Raw genomic sequence first — 20,772 nt, 5'->3', positions numbered from 1 at the left:
TCACCTTTTCTGGCGATGAGCCTCTTCTCAATTAGCTAGACCTTCAGATAAAAGACACAGAACCCATCTATAATAGAAGTTCTGTCTTGATAGAACTTTGGCAGAGATAACATTCAGCAGATATAACCTTCAAGACCCCATGGTCACCTAATGACTCTTCTGAGATGCTAGAGAATGGGGGGCTTGCCTTATCTCCTTGGGACCACTGACTGACATTTAGTGAAACATTCCTCTTGGCCTCTTGCCTCAGGAGGGAGGATTGAGGATAAAAATGACCTCAGATTTGGACCATTTCCCAGCCAACATCATTCATAGACAAGGCCAGTTTGAACCTCTGTAGTTTTGTCTTAAGTGCTTCCTATTCTGAAGGTCACTTAAGGTAGAACTCTGCCTGACATTTAAGAAAGACTGAGTTCAGTATTTGGAAGGGGACTTGCAGTCATTTAGTTCAATGTCCAGTCGAGGTACAAATACCCTATTAAATGTGCCCAACAGATAGCCCTGCCTCTATTTAAGCGATTCCAGTGATGGAAAGCTCATTATCTCTCATATGTTTCAGGACAAGCAATACAGAGTAGTGGTATGAGTACTTACTAAGACTAGTATATGCAGACCTGGGTTTGAGTCCTGAATGTATCTTTGCTACCTGTGCAAAGGCAGAGATAAGTCATATAAAAACTCTGGCCTTCAGTTTCTTCATGTGTCAAATAAGAGGATTGAACTAGAGAAGCGAAGTTCCTTTCCAGTTCAGAAATGCTTCCACTCCTATGAATTGTTAGAAAGTTTTTAATTTTCCTCCTTGTTCCTAGTTCTCTCTTTTGTGATTAGTCAAAGCAAATCACATGCTGCTTCTCTGTGACATCCCTTCCTAGAATTAAAAAGGGTGACTGTATCCTCTCTACTGCCCTGCTGATAGTGGAAAGACTGTGGCAGGTCTGGAATGCCAGACCTGAGAATCTGGACCTTATCCTGAAAGCAAAAGAAAGTTGTTTAAGGTTTTGAAACTGGAAACGAATATTCTAGGATCATTACTTCAGGAGAAAAAACAGGACTGACTGAAGGGGAAGAGTATTAATTCAAAGAGAGTGATTGGGAGGTTTTTGCAAGAGCCTATGTGAGATCATCTGCTGGTCAATAAACATTAAGTATCTACTATGTGCCAGGTATTGTGCTGTTTGATTATCTGACTATATTTGATTCCAAAAGGTATGAGAATAGTTCCTATTTTTTGTCATCTCCCCACACTCTCTGTTAAAGCCCTGCATTTATAGCTTAGTGTAGCTTACAGATAGCTCTGGATTCTACAAGGCTAAGACAAGATAGAAATACTTCCAGTATGGGATTGAGGATTGACTGAGGCCTGACAACTAAAAAACAGACCAGTTAAGTGCAGAGAGAAAAAGTGGTTTGTCAAGTGCTATGCCTTAAATTTGGAGAGAATGTGTTTCAAGTGAAATGAAAAATAAATTTAAGGAAAGGAAATTTCCAAAGGTTAATGGAGAGATATGAATCAATACCTTGATTAAGTCTTTAATTAAGCACCTACTATGTGCTTAGCATAGGGTGAGATGTTGGGAATTCAAATACAAGAATTGAAACAATCTCTTCTCTCAAGGAGTTTATAATCTAACAAGGGAAGACAACAACTACACATGAGTATATACAAAAATATATAAAGAAAATGCACATGAATACAACATAGTTACAGGGAGCATTATAAATTATGGAGATCACAAAAGGGAAAGTATAAGTTCAACTTTTATAGGGGGGATGTTGGCCCAGGAGATATGAGACATTCTCAAAAATGAAAATGTGATGAAACAAAGAGAAAAATTCTGATAAAGAGGAGAAGAACTATTTCAAGAGACTGGTATGGATACACGAGAGCTCTTTGTTTAAAATTAAAGAATAATGCATAGAAGATGAAAGCAAGGGCAGGTAATAGACAATAGATACAAAAATATGCTATAGTCTGGTAATGGCAGCATTAGGAACTCCAAAGCTCAGAATGAATTGAAGCTGGCAAGGAATCCTAAGGACAAAAAAAGGGACTTGAAAGCTTTATTGGGAAGAAGTGAATTTAAGAAGGGACAGGATTGATTGATGCTTGAGAGGGATAGAATGATGATAAAGGACTATTATGAAGAGAAAGGAGAGCTACTGAACTCTTGCTTTGCTTCTATTTTCCCTGACAAGAAGCACAATTTTTACATGGCAAAGAACAGACATGGCTAATAAGGATGCTGAAATCCAAGACTCTAGAGAGAATGAGAAATTGCTCTTTAGGGGTTCAAGTTACTAGGCCCCCAAACTACATCCTGGGACAATGAAAGAAGTATAATTGTTGTGCCACAGCTATCAATTTTTGAAAGATTAATAAGAACAGAGATGATGGGAGATGGGCAAATATTGTCCAGAATTAAAATTGTACTGTACACTATAAACCAACAAATTTTGACTTTAATTCCAGGCAAAATTCTGAAACCCGTGATTAACGAGTATCTTGTAAAGGGAATAAAGATCACAAAGAACTGGGCTGGCTTTATAAAAATGGGTTTTAACAGGCTATTTCCTTTTTTGAGAGAGTTATCAGACTGGCTTGTCATGCCATTTGAGGGCAAGATGGAGAGATGTGGACTAGAGGATGATACAGTTGGATGGATTAAGAACTGGCTGAGTGATAAGGTCCAAAGTGTCATCAATGATGATGATGATGATGATATCAACTTCTTGTGGCTTCTAGTGAAGGGCCCTAGGTATCTTGGCTGTTTATCATTATTTTGCAAATAACCTTTATAAAGGCATATCCACATGGTGTGGCACCATGATGCTACCCAAAATGTTTGATTTGTAGTTAGAGGCTTGGAGCCCAGATTCTGCTATTATTACTTATTAGCTTTGTTAGCTTGGCCAAGTCATCATCTGTTTAAACCTCAGTTTCTCAATCTATACAATGAGTGTGTTGGACTACATGATTTCAAAGATTTCTTCCAATCTTTGATAAATCTATGAAACCTATGATCTACAAACAGATGGCAAGCTTATCAAATTTGCAGATGGCAAAAGCTAGGAAGTAGAGCTCATGTGTTGGATACCAGAATCAAAATCCAAAGATATTTTGACATATTAGAAGAATACACTAAATTTAATAAGCTGAAATTTAATAGGAATAAATGCACAAGTTCTGACTTGTGTCCAAAAATAAATTTCACAAGTACAAGATGGATAGGATGGCAGGGAGGCATGGCTAAATAGAGGCTAGCTTGAAAAAGATCTCTGTGTCTTCACAGATTTTAAGCTTAGTTAGAGCCAATATTATGATATGGAAGCCAAAGCTAATATGATCTTAGGTTGCACTGATGATCAGTGAATAAACATTTATTAAACACCAATTATATGCTAGGCACTGAGTTAAGCCCTGGAGATACAAAGTCAAAAGATAATCCCTGCTGTAAAGGAGCTCAAAGTATGAGTGAGATAACATGAAAACAATTAAGTACAAACAAAGCAGAATTATTTGGAGGTAGTCAAAAGAAGGAAGATACTAGCATAAAAACAGATTTTCAAAGACTTCTTGAAGAAAATGGGATTTTAGTTGGAACTTGAAGGAAGCCAGGAAAGTCAGGAGGCAAAGATGAGGAGGTAGAGTTTTCCAGGCATGGAAGATAGCCTGAGAAAATGCCTGAATAAAGATAACTCGTGTGGAGATCAAAGAGTAGCCAATGTTTCAATATTGCAGAGGAGGTATTGGGGGAAAAAAAGGTAAGAAGATTTGAATGGTACAAAGACAATAGTCCCACTATACACTGCTCAAATCACATCTGGAATAACTAGGGCAATTCTGAGCAGCATATTTTAGGTAGGAAATAAATAAAATTGAGAGCATCCAACAGAGGGAAACTTGGATGGTGAAAAGCCATTTGCTAGACTGTGCCATAGAAGGAAGTGCTAAAGATTTAGGTGCATATGGTTACTATCTTCAAGTAAATGAAAGGCTGCCATATACAGAGAATTGCATTTGTTATCCATGACTTCAAAAGAAAACATTTACAGTAATGGGTAAAAGTTTCAAAGTGTTAGTCATAGTCTTGATGTAAAAAGAAAAAAGTCAACTTCTTAACAATGAGAGCTATCAAGATGTAGAATGAAAAACACATTTTTTGATATGAGTTTTGGTTTTTTTTTTCACCTTGAGAGAGAATGAGATGAAAGTAAGAAAAAAATACATGCTTATTATCTGAAAAAATAAAACTCAAAGAACAAAAGCTATCAAAATGTGAAGTGGCCTAAATTGAATAGACTCCTGTCCACGATAGGTCTTTTAGCAAATACTAGACAACTATTTTTCAGATATGGAGTCTTGTTCACATACAGGTTGAACTACAAAGGTGCAGAGAACCTTTCTAACCTTGAAATTGTGTTTATTATTTGTTTGTTTTTTTGTTGTCCTTAACAAAAGCAATGCTTAAGTATGAAGGATTATAATCATTATCAGGGGAGAGACAAACATACTTATATCATCATTTTTAAAGATATTGAAACTTTGTGCTATTAGTGCTTCATACAAAGATTTTGATACAGCAATAACGATAACAATAGAACACAATGCCACAAAACACTGAGTTATTATATATATCACATATATAAGGGTTTCATATATATGCTATATATTAAAATCTCAATAACAAGTATCTGTATAAATTCTTCCTTTGTATGGAAAGACAGTTAAATTCCTAGGAAATTATTTCTGTTGAATTGAAGAATATTAGAATCATTCAATAAAAATGATCTTTTGTCTGTGTATTTCATTTTATAGTTTGAAGAAAACTTTCTGAGACAACTCTACCTTCACAAATTTGAGCAGACTAGGATTATCTATCCCATTCTATCAGAGGCAAAGTTGAGATTCTGAACATATCTTGCTCAAAGTTCCTCAGATAGGAAGCAGTAAAGTTAGGACATGGAACCCAAGTTTCTTGACTTACAGTCCTAAACTCCTTTTATTATCATATTGCCTGCCAGGGTCACATTAGCAAGGGGAAGAGAAGTCAACAGTCTTTGGCTTGAGGCCCAGTTCTCTCTCTTTCAGGAAACAAAAACATAATGTCCCTTACCTTCCGAATGCCATCGTGTTTCATTTCTATCACATGGAGGGTGTAGTTGGTCCGTCGCCCTTTCTCATTAAACTGTACGTTTCCAGTCAAGCCTTCAAACCGTACCTAGGGAAGAGAAAACCAAGTAGGGAGAAGAATGAATTCAGCAGCCTGTAATTGTGTCTGTTTTTATGAACCACTTGTTCAGAAGCAGAGCCTTTTTCAAGGCTAGAATTGATTTTAGTACGTTAAACAAGGAGTGCCAGAGCTGGGACTTCAGAATGCAATATCAGAACTAAAAGAGTATTTGGAGAACATTTAATATAGTCTAACTCTTGCCATACCTTTTTCCCCCTTTTTCTTTTACACTGAAATCAGTTTGATCAGTTTGAAATCAGAATTGACTTGCCCAAAGACATAATACTGAATTAAAGATAGAGTTTGGGGTAGGAATCAACTGTGCTAACTTCCAGCCTCCTGATTCTCAAGCTAGTTTAGGGGGCAAAGAGCTCTCTCTTCTCTGTGCAGATGTCAACAAAATCTACATCTCTGGCCCTTACCTTTATTAGACTCTCCATACTAGCATCTCAAATGCTTCATAGAACAAATCTGTCTGTATGTCTGACTGGTAGCACAAGTTCAACACAACCCAAATTGAGCTTATTATCTTTTCCTCAAAACCTTTAATTCTATAGAACTTTCTTTCTGTCAGTGATAGCAGCACTTACTCAGCTCTCACATTTGACAACTTGCAATTATTCTACCTTCTTCCTTACCACTCCCATTCAATTAGTTTTGTCTTATAGATCTACCATTATATGAGTGATCAAGGCTGTCTTCCATTGCCACTACCATGGAAGGAGAAGGTCTTCAGTACCCCTGGTTGAAACTGGTGCAAGAACCTTCTAATAAGTCTTTTCAATTCTAGGCTATCCCCCTTTCAGTTCATTCTGAAAGAGTTAGCAGAACAATCATCTTTATTAGATTTGGCCATTTAATATCATTGTTACAAACCTTTAATTTTAATTGTTGCCTTTCCTATTGGGTAAAGTTAAAAGATGTACTGACATTTAAGGTGGTCCATGGTCTGGTCTGGTGCTACCCAACTTCTCTAACCTTATTTCATGTTACTCCTTGCCACATACTCTAGGCTCCATTCAAACAAGATTAGTTACATGAACTGGACCTATTGCCTTTTCTATCTTTATTATGCCTTTGCCTACATAGTTTGCTCCACTTGGAATGTCCTCTCCTATTCTACATGCTGAATTTCTATCCATCTCTAAAGTTGCCTCCTCCTTCAAGAAGCTTATTCTTGCCCTTTCCTCCAATCACTAATGACTTCTTGATTCTTGAGTTTCACAGAGTTCACTGTTTATACTTTTATAACAAATTCATCATGTATTATTTTGTATTACTGTTATGCTTATGTGCCATATTCCTCATAATCTAAATGCCGAATTTCTGACAGAATTGAACATAATATTTCACACATAGCAGAGATTTTATGTTTGTTGAATTAAATCAAATCAAATCATTTCCTCCAATGAAGAAACAAAATCAGAGAGGTATATGGATTTGCCTTTTGTTTCAGGTAATAATTGTTGGAGCCAGGGCTTGGGTCTTCTGCAATCAGAAGATGCTTCCTCCCCTGAACCCCTCAAAGATACCAGGTTTGCCTTTTACAGATTAAAAAAAATACTTGCTGGTCTTTTGACTAATTGGAAAAGCAAAATAAAGTTATTACTTGATAAGTAAGTGTGTAGTCCTGTCAATAAAACTACAATCTAGACCGAAGTACCAAGTTAGACTAAGCATTCCATTTTCTTGAACTGTATAGACCCCATTCATCAGGCCCAGAACCTTTTTAGGCTCCTCTTGTGAGCAACCAGATGGATGGGGATCAGGGATTTCTCCTTGGCTCCTTCCTTCTCAGGCCAAGCATAATGCTCACCCCTACCTCTCTGGTCCCTGCCAACTCTAGGAATGAAAAATGAAGACTTCACCTTGGGCTTCCTGTTTGAGGTGCCAGGAACCAGCATGGGGCCTGTCTGAGGAATAGTTGAGTATAACTCTTTTATATTGGCTGGATGGGATGGCTACTGCCTGGGGGAACATTTGTAACACTTTGCCTGCTTTGGCTGTCAACGATATGTACTCTCACTGAAATGCATGAAGGCAACACTGAGGAAAGGATAGTGGGGCGAGGATGATGACAAGGTGGTCCTCTGAGGATAGTTCCTCCATAGACAGCCCAGGGCCTATTTTAGAACAAGTGATTATTACCTTCGTGCTGAGTTAATAAGCTAATGTGTTGTCATGGGGAGAACACTGGAAACTTGGGCTGTAAGTCCTGACTTTGCCACTCATTGATTCACTTTGTGAACCTAAGCCTCAATTTCTGCATCTGTAAAATGGATATAATGACCCACTTCACATGGTTCAGATATAGATCAAATGAACTCAAATCACTTTGTCTGCTTGTTACGCCTTTTTGACCTTTCGAGTGTGAAGAAATCACCCATGACTGCATTTTGGAAGATGAAAAAGAAAAATACACCTTTAAGGGATTGAGCCTTTTGTATCTTAAAAGACAGGACCACCGACTATGGGAGGAGGATTAAGAAGGGGTACAGCCAGGTCCTGAGGCTTCAGATACATCCCAAGGAAGAAGGAACAGTGTCCAAGACATAACTTGATACTCCTACGGCAAAGCAACCCTTTGGTAGTTAATGTGCTCAAGTCACTTACATCATAGTCTAACATGTAAGGCTTCCCTAGGGATGTATAAAACACAAAGAAACACTAACAGACAAGGAATGCTACTCAGTAACATCAAATCCACACAACTATACTCTTTCCTCCTGCAACAAAGTCTCTCATGCTGCTCTCTTTGCCTTTCTGCCACGGATAAGCTCTGCATTAGCAGCACCGTTTCATTCATACTCTAAATAGTAGGTGAACCTCTTCTCTTCTCTCATGATCTGGCTTCAGGCAGCCCCTTGCATGAGAGAGAGAGCTTAGTGCTCAGTGCAAGGCTACGACTTAGGGCTGCCACCTTCCTGCTCTCAGATTCCCACCGCTTTGGCTTCTTGGTTGGGGTAACAATGAAGCCAGTGGTGGAGGATGCGTCAGCTGTTGCTTTTTTGTGTATGTCTGTTGGGGATTCAAACATTGCTTTCATAGCCCTGCAGCCCACCCCTACATTTTGGGTGTTCTTCTGCCTTATTCCCTCACATGTACCCTTTGATACAGTAACACTGGCCTCCTTACTAGTCCACAAATAAGATATTCCATCTCTTGGCTCCAGGAATTTTCTCTGACTGACTGACTGCCTGCCCTACCTGGAACATTTTTTTCCTTGTCTCCAACTACTGGTTTTCCTGGCTTTCTTTAGGTCCCAACTTTTCCCACCCCCTCTTAGTGGTATGGCTCTCCTCTCTTAATTCTTTCCTGTTTATCCTGTATGTAACCTGTGAGCACATATTAGTTTGCTGTGAGATGATAGCTAGGAGCATGAAGAATATAGAGCGTTGGACATGGAGTCAGCCTCAGATACAGGCTGTACACCTTGGACAAGTCATTGAACTACTGTTTGCCTCCATTTCCTAAGCTATGTAGTGGGAATAATAATATCATCTAACCTACAGGGTTGTTGTGAGGAATAAATGAGATGATATTTGTAAAGATTTTAAGCAGTGTCTGACAAATGCTACATAAGAATAAATGCTACATAAATGCCTGTGGTTGTTGTTATTATTCATTAGATTGTGAATTCCTTGAGGGAAGAGACTGTATTCTCAGTGCTTAGCATGATATCTGACACATAATACATGCTTAATGTTTATTAATTGATTGTCACACAACTTTCTATTTTCTGATAGATCCTTAAAATGTGAAATCACCAATGACTAGAGGCCTCTTCCTCACATCATTATCAGCAGTGGCATCTGAATTGATTTTTTTTTTTTGCATTATAAGATGCTTTGACATACATTATCTAATCTGATTCTTCAAGACCCCCATAAAATGGGTGACAGAAGATTTAACACCCTGATTTTATTTTATTTTGAGGAGGTTGATTTGTTTTATAGTTTAAAATTTTTTTAATTAATTAATTTAGAGCATTTTTCCAGTATTACAAAATTCATGTTCTTTCCCTCCCCTTTCCCCAACCCCCTCCCATATGTGACACACAATTCCATTGAATTTTACATGTGTCTTTGGTCAAGACCTATTTCCATATTATTGATATTTGCACTATCACCCTGATTTTATAAGCAGAGAAATGAAAGCTCGGAGAGGTAACAATACTTCTCAAAATCACACAGCTAATTAATGGAAAAGTTGAGACTTGAACTCATCTTCTAAGTTCAATGCTAGCACCACTATACCACTTTTTCCCTTCATTTTTTTGTTACTCCTCTCTTTCCTGTATACCGTATTATACCATGAACCATATATACCTGGAATAGGCTGTAAAAAGCAGTGGAGAGCAGGATTACTCACCCCAGCCCAGGCTAGTTATTTGAATATGGTTGTGTTTAGAAGACCTATTATTAATGGTATCCAAGATTTTTAGGACTCCTAAGAACCTAGAGGTCTTGGATCAGAACTCTTCTACTCAGCATTTAGGACCTTGTGTAATCAAGCTTCCTCTTCTCTCTTATCTTTTGCTACTTTTCAGTACTAATCATTTACTCCAGTGAGGCTGGTCTCTTCACACTTGCACAAAAAAGATTCATCTCCTCCTTCCTTCCCACCTTTTACTCATATTGTTCCATTCTCTTGAAGTCATTCTCTTCTTTCTCTATCCTGTAGGCTAAGTCCTGCCACCTCCAGAAGTATACACAGATCATTCTAGGCTTTAGATATCTCTGGACTTCTTGGTTGTTGTTTGGTCTTCCAGGTGCATCTGACTCTTCCTGACCCTATTTTGAATTTTCTTGGCAGAGATAGAAGAATGGTTTGTCATTTTCTTCTCCAGTTCATTTTACAGATGAGAAAACAGATATATGCTGAGTGAAGTGACATGTCTAGGGTCACACAGTTAGGAAATGCCTAAGGCTGGATTTGCACTCAGGAAGAAGAGATACCTTTACTACTATGCAATTTAGCTCTGTCTGTTGTATAGGCTTACATTATTTAATGCTTTGTCTTATGTCCACCTTTTCTTCCCTGCTGGACTCTGAGCTCTTTGAGGCTAGGGGCAGTATCTCATACTTGAAGATGAAGTGCAGTTTAAATGGAAAAGCCTTTGGGGTTGGAGTCACAACTTCACTTTTGTCCCAAGTCTGCCAATTATTAGTGAAATCACCTTTGGTAAATTACCTCACTTTTCTAGGACTCAATTTCCTACTCTATAAAATTAAAGAATTGGACTAACTGATTCTCTAAGATCCTCTCCAATGCTAACAGTCTATAACTTTCCTTCCTCCCATGGTGCCTAGGACAGTCTGGACACATCGTGTGTGCTCAAATAATGATAGTTGATCGATTGTCAAAACACAGAAAGCCAGAGATGTTCATTTCTGGATAACTACATTCGTAACTGTCATCCACTAGTTAATACCTGAGTACAGATGGGCAGCATATGGGCAGCATATGGGCACCATACCTTGTCCTTCCCTGGCCCTGTTTCCCAGGAACTCCAAGTGTTTTTAGAGATATTTGCTCATTAATCTTCCTGAAGTCCTTCTTGGGCAGAAGGATTATGATTCCCACTTTATAGATGCGGAAACCAAAGTGTTAGAGTGCACACTAGAGATGGACCAGCCAAAGGTATGTGCTAAGACTGTTGTGATTCCAGTCATGTTATATTTTAAGGCTCTAACCATTCTATTCTTCGACCCTTCAAATGGATTTAGGACTCTGTTTCTCTGGCAGTGCTAGGCCATAAATTTCCCAGCTGTGTGTATACCTTGAACCCTCCAACTTTGCTACACCTTTGAGATCTCCTTTGTGCTATACTGTGGATAATTTAGCAGTAAGACCTCAGACCTGCCCAGCTAGGATGCACCTATCCGTCATTCAACAACTGTTGTTATTAAAAGTGTAGAATGCTGTGCTAGGCACTGTGAAAGATGCAAAGTTTAGAAAATAGACTATTCCTGTGGAAAGATTTGCTACCATTCCTATTACTACCATTACTCAGAAGAACTGAAAATGAATCTTGCGCAGAGGGCAATGGAGAAGTCCAAAGTGGTGTGAAGAGGCTTATGGCATAACCAGTGAGGAACTTTGAATGACAAAGTTAAAAATATTATTAGTGAAATGTATAATGGGAAGAAAAATGGGCTGGATATGTGGCAAAGGATAATAAGCAGGCAGCCTGGGTGCTCCACTGGCAACTTCATGATGTTAGGAGAAGCTTGGAAAGGTCTTTAGTCCACTTTGTAGATCTCCAGTAGTAAATTTTTGGATGGACATAAATAAAAAGCATGATGGGTAGGAATGTGGATTGCATCAATAGAGGGATCATGTTTATGGATTAATTTGAGTATTTTATTCCTTATTCTACAATGGCCAAATAATCCTTATTTAGAAAAGACTGTAATGAAAGCAGGAACAGGCTGGCCAAACATTTACAAATGATTTTGTTAGAAGAAAGTATTGTTTGCCAAGGGGACAAGAGAGAGATTTCTGAGAGAGGTAGAAGTTAAGTTGAGTTTTGAAGTAAAATTTCAAAAGAAGAATAGGGTAGGAAGGATGGAAAAGTGTGATGTGTATTTGGGGGAGGTTGAGTAGACTACTTTGGCTGAAGAATGTAGTTTACAGAAAGTTGGCCAGGTAAAAAAGTCATATTCCTCTTCCACCTCTTCCCCTCCACTCCAACCTTCTTTCATAGTCCTTTACAGTCTGGTTCTAACCTACCTTTCCAGACTTCATCGTACATTACTCCCTTTCGTGCACTCTTTTGGTTCACCCAAGCTGTTCTTATATATGTTCCTTGTACATGACAGGCCATGTCCTTTCTCTGTGTCTTTGCACATAGGCTGCTCAGAATGTGCTCTTTCCTTACCTCTGCCTCTTAGAACCCTTATTCCCCTTGAAGGCTCTGTTCAAGGCCCATCTCATATATGACTCTCCCTTCCTGATTTTTCTTCAAATTTTTGTTCTTCAAATTACTTGGCATTACATATGCTCACTTTGTTTAGACAGCATTTTTATGTGCACATGTCTTCTTCTTTATAAAATGTAAGTTCTTTGAAGGCAAATATTTCATTTCATTTTTTTCTTTTTTTTGGCATAAGCAATGCCTGAAACAGAGTAGTCATTTCAAATTAACGCTTGTTGATTGATACTAGATTGTGGAAAGCCTTGAATGCCGGACAGAGGAGTTCGGACTTCATATGGTAGGCAAAAGGAAGTCACTTTTGAGCTGAAACATGATATGACAAAAGCGGTGCATAAGATTATTTTGGCAGTTGGTCAAAGGGTTTAGGGAGTATTATTTGAAGGCTACTGTAACCCTCTATGTGGATGTGGAGTACACTGGTCACTTTCCTTCTTAAAATCGTCTCACCTGGAGTAAAAGACCATCTTGGCTAAATATTAGAATTATAGTTAGAACAGTAGTACCAGAGTCCCTGGACATAGGGACTTGTGATCTGGCATTGTGGGATTCTGTTCATTGTCTTTAAAGCTGTGATAAAATAAAATAAGATAGGGTACTTTGAGGTGAGTTCTTTGTTAAAGAATTTGGGGGGTAGTTCTCCCTCTATTTCTCTCCCTCTCCCTCTTCCTTCCCACTCTCTTCCTTCCTCTCTCTCTTACTCTCTCCCTCTCTTCCTCTTTCTCTCTCCCTCTCTCCCCACCCCTCTCTCTCTCCCACCCCCTCCTTCTTACCCCCACCTTCCTCCCCCCTCCATATGAGTTTATTATTATAAACTATTATAAACAATGAAGAAAGCAGGGTATTTGAATAAGGAGAGATCATAATCATCCATGGGATGTCATAATGGTCAGCGGTTGCTACAACAATCATTCTGGTATATTTATTTCATGGTCAATGGACCCTGGAGTGGGAGAAAGGAGACATTTTCAGCTCTGTAGCTATAGGAACCAGGGCAAAATCAATGGGTGGAAATTTTAAGGAAATATGTTTTAAGACAAATTAGGAAGGACTTCCTACTAATGAGAGCTGTTCTAAAGTACAAAGTGTTATCTTAAAGGTAGAAAGAAAAGATGTAGTGAACCAGTATTATTGTTGGTACACAAACCTAGACTATAGGACTACTTCAAGATTCTGTAGAAGGGATTCATATTTTGGGGAGAAATTGGTCTAGATACCCTTTAAGGTTCCCTTCATCCCCAAGAGTCTATGATTCTGATAATCTATGATTCTATATTAAGTCACTTCTCATTGGACATCTCCATCTATAAAATGGGAGCAGTAGTAGAATAGATAATCTTCATAGTCCCTTATAATTTTGATATTTCATAATTCTATGAATTTCAGTGATCTAAAACAGACTCAAAACAGAACATGTGATATTTCAGCCAATGGATTACAAACTCCTTTAGGATAAGGACAAGGTCTAATACTTCTGTTTACCCAAGATTGACTGAAACATTCTGAGCTCACAGCGGACTCTTCATAATACCTGCAGATCCACTGATCAATCAGTCAATATTTATTAAGCACCTCCTATTTGCCAGGCACAATTCACAAGAGCCATATTCAGAGAAGGTGGTAGAAATTTTAAAATCATTTTCCAAAGCATATTGTACATGTTATTGTTTTGAGAATTCTTTCCACCAGCTTTTCTTAATCTATACAAAGGATAACAAACGGATGTGTATTACAGCAGGAATGTTTGGGTCAGACATAAGAAAGTACATTGAAGGAGAAGAGACTCTATTTGGGGGGAGGCAAGGGGCACTCTGGATCTGTGATTTGAATGGTGCAGAGAATACACACTGGGTGGAAACCCTTTGCCAATGCAAATAGCACCAATAAAGTGGAATATTGGGTACTTTGGCGATGGTATAAATGTATAAATACCTGCATGGCAATTTATAATCTTAGAAAGATATCTGGGATCTTAAGAGATTACTTTACTTGCCCTGTATCACAAAACCAGCACAAATCAGAGGCTGGACTTGAAACAATTTCTTTTTGACTTCCAGGCCAGCTATCTCTAAGGGAGAAATCCTTAGAAGACAGAATGTCAGAGGTGAAAGAGACTTTAGAACAGAGACTGTAGGAGGAGCTGGAAGTGACCTCCAAATGCAAAATGTCAGAGTGCAATTTATAACTCTCAATTTTTATAGAGAAGGAAACTTTGGATCAGAAACCTTTAATGAATTACTCAGTCACACAGCTAGGTCCTGACAGAGGTGAGACCAGACCCAAGTTATCCCCACTTTCACCCTAGTGATCTTTCTATCATCTCATTGAACTAAATTCTCAATTCAAAGATCACAAATTAAACTCTAGAATATTTTTCTGAAAGAGTCTTTTAAAAGTGGAAAAGGCAGCCCTCAGTTTGTGGTGATTCAAGAGCAGTCCAGCGTGGCAGCAAGGAGATGGCTGGGATGACATGTGCTAGTTTCTTCTTATCTAATTTTATGATGGACAGTGACTTAGTATAGCAAATTTCTTCTCTCAATAGCCTGGCCCCTGCATATCTGATCCATGTCTTTTTGGTCCCAGGGGATATACCCACATTTTCTCCATCATTTAATGCAACCCAATCAATCAGGGTAGAAATGCAGAGCAGCTGCTCCTGAACTCCCTAGAGGCCACAGTTGCTGGAACCATGGAAAGAAAAACAGAAATATTTACCAAATTTGGCTCCCCATTCAAAAACCCTCATCTCCTCCTCGAGGAGCCAGGCTCTACCTTTGATAAATGTAGTCTTGTAAATAGGCTCAAATATAATCACCTAAAGACAGAGGTGATTGCCCTTTGACTTTGGTTTGATTAAGAACAGGAAAGTCAGTCATAGAGTTCTGAAACTGAAAGGGGCCTTGGAAACTCTCTGGTCCAATCCTTACCTGAACAAGAATTCTGACTATTACATACCTAGGAAGCAATCATCTAAGCCATCCCTCTGAGGAGGATCCACTGCCTTTGAAGTTAGCCTTCTCAACTTTTGGATAGATCTGATTATAAGAAAAGACTTCCTGGCATCAAAACTAAATTTGTTTCTCTGCCCATTTCATTCATTGATCTTGATTTTGCTCTCTCAGTTCAAACTGAATAAACCTAATCCTCCTTCCACATGACAACTCATTAGATACTTGAACACAATTCTCATGTCTCAAGTAGGTCTTCTCTTCTTCAGGCTAAGCGAGTACCTTTGATCTTCATCCTGGTCTCTCTAGGTTAAAAGAACAAACTGCTGGATTTCTCTGTAAGGGGCACTTGTTAGTAGCCACATGAAAATGGAAAAAGAAACATTTGCCAAATTTAGCTTTATATTCAAATTTTCCAGTCTTCTCCCTCAGAGCATGTCTTCCCAAATTCTTCCTCAAACCCCAAGTTCTGGCCAAAAACAGTACCTTTCACTCTACCATTATTAGCTCATTCCTTGGGGTTATGAATGCTCTTTCCATCTAGTATTCTTAAAAAAAATTCTCTATGAGAAGAGAAAGACATTTAGTGTCCAAAACAAAAACTCAATTTTTGTTTGTCCTAGATAGCATTTCCTGTTCTGGGCATCAGATTTTGGAGAGAGCACTGATCAGTTAAAGAAACTGTAGGTGTTTGTATGGGGAACAAATGCTCTGGAGAGACATAGATGACTTTAAGTAGCATAATGGCTGACCTAAAAAAGAAGAATTAAGACATTTTCTGACGAGTCTTAGAGAAGAGAATTGAGACTTCCAGAAAGGCAGATTTAAGCTCAATATAAGGATCTACTTCCTAATAGTAAGGATTGCTAACAATGGAATGGAATTCTTGAGTGGAAGCTAGATGACCATTGACTGGGCAAGTTGGGGAAGGGGATTAATTCATCAGGCAGGGCATCAGACTTGATCTCAGAGTTACTTTCAGCTCTGAGATTTTTAAGTTTCAAAACATTCCAATAGTAGAAGACATGACAAGTTTTAACAGTAAAAATTATTTAGCTCTTTTTTTCTAGTTAAACCTAATAAAGCAGATAGAAATAGATACACAACCTTCTGGCCACTGAACTTCTTCAACAACACAGAGTTCTGGAATATTCTTTCCCAAATGAGATTCTGTCTGTCTGTTGGTCTACAATCCTGAAATCACCTATATGGCACCTCTGCGACAAGGGCATCCCTATTCCATTTCCTCACCTGCTGAAGAGCCCTCTGGATATCAATCCCTTGGCCCCAGGGCACGGCTGGATTGGCCAAGCAGTCCCCAGCATTCCCTCTGCGGGAGATATCAATGCGCTGCTTTCTCAAGCTCTGGAATGCCTCTGCCATCACTCTAACACCATCATATGTCAGTGCTGAGGTATACTGAAGAAAAGAACAAAACATTGTTATGTGGGTGTGGGTTTGGGATTGAGAAGGCTATTCTAATACACATTACATAGCCAGAATTTGGTAGGATTACAAGATCATAGCTGTAGAGCTGAATTGGATCTCAGAGGTCATCTGGTTTAACCCTCTTATTTTACAGATGGGCAAACAGAGTCCTAAGGATTTCAACCCAGAACTCCAACCCCGGGACCAGTGCTCTTTTTTCTGTACCACACTGCCCTCTGAGAAGGCAAAATTAGAAGTGTCAGCGAATCTTTTAAAGATTATATTTTAAGGAAGGAACCTCATACTACAGGTGAGGAAATTGAAGCTGTTAAAGATGATTTGCCCAATATAGTTTATAGCACCAAAATCAGTGTGGTTAAGTCAACAAGGCACCAGACTTGGGATTTTGGAAGATCTGGACTCAAATCCTACTTCAATTTTCTTCTATAGTTGTTCCCCCCCCCCCCCCAGTGTTTTTCAGTGTTCTTTTTCACTATAACATACACCCTCCTAGCCTACCAAATGTAAAGCTACCTGTGAATAACAAAGAATTGGAATTCTTACAAGAGTGAACTAGGGGCAGCTAGGTGGTACAGTGTCAGGGCTGGAATTCAGAGAACCTGGGATCAAATCTGGCCTCAGAGACTTCCTAGTTATGTGACCCTGAGCAAGTCACTTGCCCTCGGTCTTCTATCTTAGAGCAGTTTTAAATTAAATGAAAGTTGTAAAAGAAAGAGTGAACTATAAGAATAAACGAGAGTTTATTCATGATTGACCTCTCTATGGGATAGCCTCACTCAAGAAGAACCAGTCAGGATGACAGATGTTCCCAGGAATGGTGGCTTTATAGTAGAGGGATGAAATCCCTTCAGGGTGATTAAATAAAGATCTGTAGCCTCCTGCCCAACAACCAGAACCACTCACTTTTGGCTTTTTCCAGTCAACACGAGTGTGATCACGGACGTCATTGTTTTTCCACTGCTGTAAGATCTTGGCAGGGATGGTGTCAGTGTAGTTCACCAACTGAAAGCCAGTCACATTGGCTCCACTCTCCTTGAACTTAGCTAGATCCATGTCCATGAAACCCTGTGGAGATCAAGGGAAAAGGAGAAAGAATCCCAGGATGAGAACATATAGTCATAGAATAAATGATCCATTTAGGGGTATTTAAAAAAATGTCAGTGAGAAGAAGAGAAGGAAGCAAACACATATTAAGCACCTATATTATGTTCCACGCACTGCTAAGCACTTTGCAAATTTTATCTTACTTGATCCTTATAATGACCTTGGGAGGTAGGTGATATTTTACAGTGGAGGAAACTGGGGAATTAGAGATTGTTACTTGTCCAGGGTCACACAGCTAGTAAGAGCTGGGGGAAAAAACATCTTAGAATGTGTGATGTTGGAACTGGAAAGAAACTTGAACACACAATATTAGAACCTTATGGGACTTTGGAGACCATAGAATGTTAAATCACCATTAAAATCCCACCTCTTTAGGAAGTCTTTCCTAACCCCTTTTAATTCTTGTGCTTTCCTTCTGTGAATTATTTTCTACTTCTCTGGTATATAGCTTGTGTGTACATTTTTGTGTGCACATTTTCTACCCTATTCGATTGTAAACCCCTTGAGGTAAGGACAGTCTCTTTTTGCATCTCCAGTGCTTAGCATAGTGCCTGACTCATACAAGGTGCTTAATAAATGTCCATTGATTGATTGATCACTTTGTCAGAACCAGAGGGAAACCAGGAACAGAGAATGTCAGAACTGAAAGGGATTTTACATCATATAACAGAACTGGATTAGGATGAAGGAACTTTGGGTGTTCTAGTCTTGGTTCTGCTGCTGTCTTGAGACACAACTTTGGACAAGTCACTTCTCCCTATATCTGAAAAACAAGGATGATGGCCTCAGTGATCTATAAAGTCTTCCAGTTCTAACATTCTGTGAATCTATTTTTGGTTTCCTAGGAAATGTGGTTTTTGTGATGAATGAGTTCCTCCCATAACTGAGTCAATATTGTGCTGTCTGACCTCTCAGAACCCACCCACTCAGCATTTCACACTACCCAAAGTGTGAGTAATGAATAGGCCATGCAGGAAGATGCTTTCTGTGACATCTCGATTCACACCAAATGGAGGTGGCTTCAAGGATTGAGATCTACCAAGATTCATAAAGTTTAGAGCTGGAAGGAACATTTGAGGTTATGAGTCCAGTCCTCTTATTATAGAGATGAAGAAATTGAAAGTGATTCGTCGAAGTCATAACTCTAGTAAAAAGCCCAGTAGATATTTATACCAAGGATCTTTTCACAACAGTTCTCTTTTCATTTGCTCAAGACAGGCTTTCTGAAGACCCCTTTGAAAGTCTACTGAAGGGGACAGCTGGGTAGCTCAGTGGATGGAGAGCCAGGCCTAGAGACGGGAGGTCCTAGGTTCAAATCTGACCTCAGACGCTTCCCAGCTGTGTGACCCTGGGCAAGTCACTTGACCCCCATTGCCTAGCCCTTACCACTCTTCTGCCTTAGAACCAATCAATACATAGTATTGATGCCAAGATGGAAAGTAAGAGTTAAAAAAACAAGAAAGTCTATTAAATCCTAAAGACCCTTTCTTAGAGGAATGTTTTTAAATGTATAAAATAAAATACATGTGATTATAAAGAAGAAATTATATTTAAATACAGTTACTAAAAAAATAAAATAAAAGTTCATAGACTCCAGATAAATCTAGAAGGTCATTAAAAAGTGTTTCTATGTTCTGGAGTTAAAGCACACACATGTGCACGCACGCACACACACACACACACACACACACAAACACACACAGAGGCATCTCCATCAGTCATTTAGGAGGTACAGCAGATACAATGCTGGGCTTGGAGTTAAGAAGATCTGAATTTAAATTCAATCTCGGACGCTTACAAACTATGTGACTGCAGGCAAGTCTCTGTCTGTTTTGATTTCCTCATATGTAAAATGGTTAATCATAGCACCTACTTCCTAGGATTGTTGTAAGGATATTCATATAGTCTTTCATTATAAACCTAGTAAACTTTGCAAACTTTAAAGTGTTATAAAAATTCTAGCTAGCTACTGTTAATGTGCTATGAAGTTTGATCTTGGAACTGTTACTTCAAATGGCATTGGGGAGAGTAACAGAAATACTGAAGAATTAACAGTCACAAATTAGGACTCCTAAATCAATAGGAGCTGCAGGCTTAAAACCTAATTGTATCACTAAACATCTACATAACATTAGACAAGTTTTCCTCCACTTTTGGGTCTCAGTTTCTATATCTGTAGCATAAGGGTTTTTAGCAGAAATAAGAGTCCTTAACCAGTAGGTCTGTGAACTTAAAAATGAATTCTTGAAAACTGTACTTTTTTATAATAAATTTTCTTTATAATCCTGATTATTTTATTTTATTAATTTAAAATATTATTCTTAGAAGGAGTCTATAAGCTTCATCAGACTTCCAAAGGTTAAGAATGTCTGACTCTACTCTGACTTCTATGATCTATAACTCCCTCTAGCACTAATATTTTATTTTCCAAGATTCATAGAATCACATAATTACAGAACTGGAAGGGACCTCAGAGTCACTTAGTCCAGCAACTAATATGTGCCCAAGAAACTCTTCACATTCCTAATAAATTATTACCCAGCCTCACCAGTGTACTTGACTGATTTGACAGTAGATTGAAAAATTTTCACTTTAAAGTTTTTACATTTCAGAAAACAACAAATACTATAAATCATGGCTTGATATTGTTTATTAATTATCCAGAATTAAAAACTTATAGAGAAAATGTCAATCATGTCAATTAAAAGTATGCCATGGGGGGCAGCTGGGTGGCTCAGTGTATTGAGAGCCAGACATGGGAGGTCCTGGATTCAAATTTGGCCTCAGACACTTCCCAGCTGTGTGACCCTGGGCAAGTCAATTGACCCCCATTGCCTAACCTTTATCACTCTTCTGCCTTAGAACCAATATACAGTATTGCTTCTAAGATGGAAGGTAAGGGTTTAAAAAAATAAAAATAAAAGTATGCCGGGTATATATATTTTTTGCAGAGTTGGTTATTAAACATTTAATAGCATATCTCCCTGTTCTGCCCCTACTTGAAGATCCTAATCCTAACCCTAATCCAACCCAAGGCAGTTTAATTTATTTTGGCATGTCTCTTATCATCCCAAGGATGTTACTATCTTCCTTCCAATATATT

General features: G+C 38.6%; 1 protein-coding gene across 4 annotated transcripts in view; it reads right to left on the bottom strand.

Moving 5' to 3' along the window:
• The window catches only part of GRIA1 (glutamate ionotropic receptor AMPA type subunit 1), a 350,823-nt gene that overhangs the window by 113,194 nt on the left and 216,857 nt on the right, over window positions 1-20,772 (bottom strand). For all 4 annotated transcript variants that reach the window (XM_056811492.1, XM_003339564.4, XM_001379328.4 and 1 more), the window contains 3 exons: window positions 17,469-17,630; window positions 16,368-16,535; window positions 5,115-5,219 (listed from right to left, as the gene is read on the bottom strand). In XM_056811492.1, coding sequence (XP_056667470.1) covers window positions 5,115-5,219; window positions 16,368-16,535; window positions 17,469-17,630 — 435 coding nt within the window. The remainder of the gene's footprint in view (window positions 1-5,114; window positions 5,220-16,367; window positions 16,536-17,468; window positions 17,631-20,772) is intronic.

This window comes from Monodelphis domestica, chromosome 1, assembly GCF_027887165.1.
Source record: "Monodelphis domestica isolate mMonDom1 chromosome 1, mMonDom1.pri, whole genome shotgun sequence".
Lineage (NCBI taxonomy): Eukaryota > Metazoa > Chordata > Mammalia > Didelphimorphia > Didelphidae > Monodelphis > Monodelphis domestica.
This window is presented reverse-complemented; position numbering and strand designations above follow the sequence as displayed.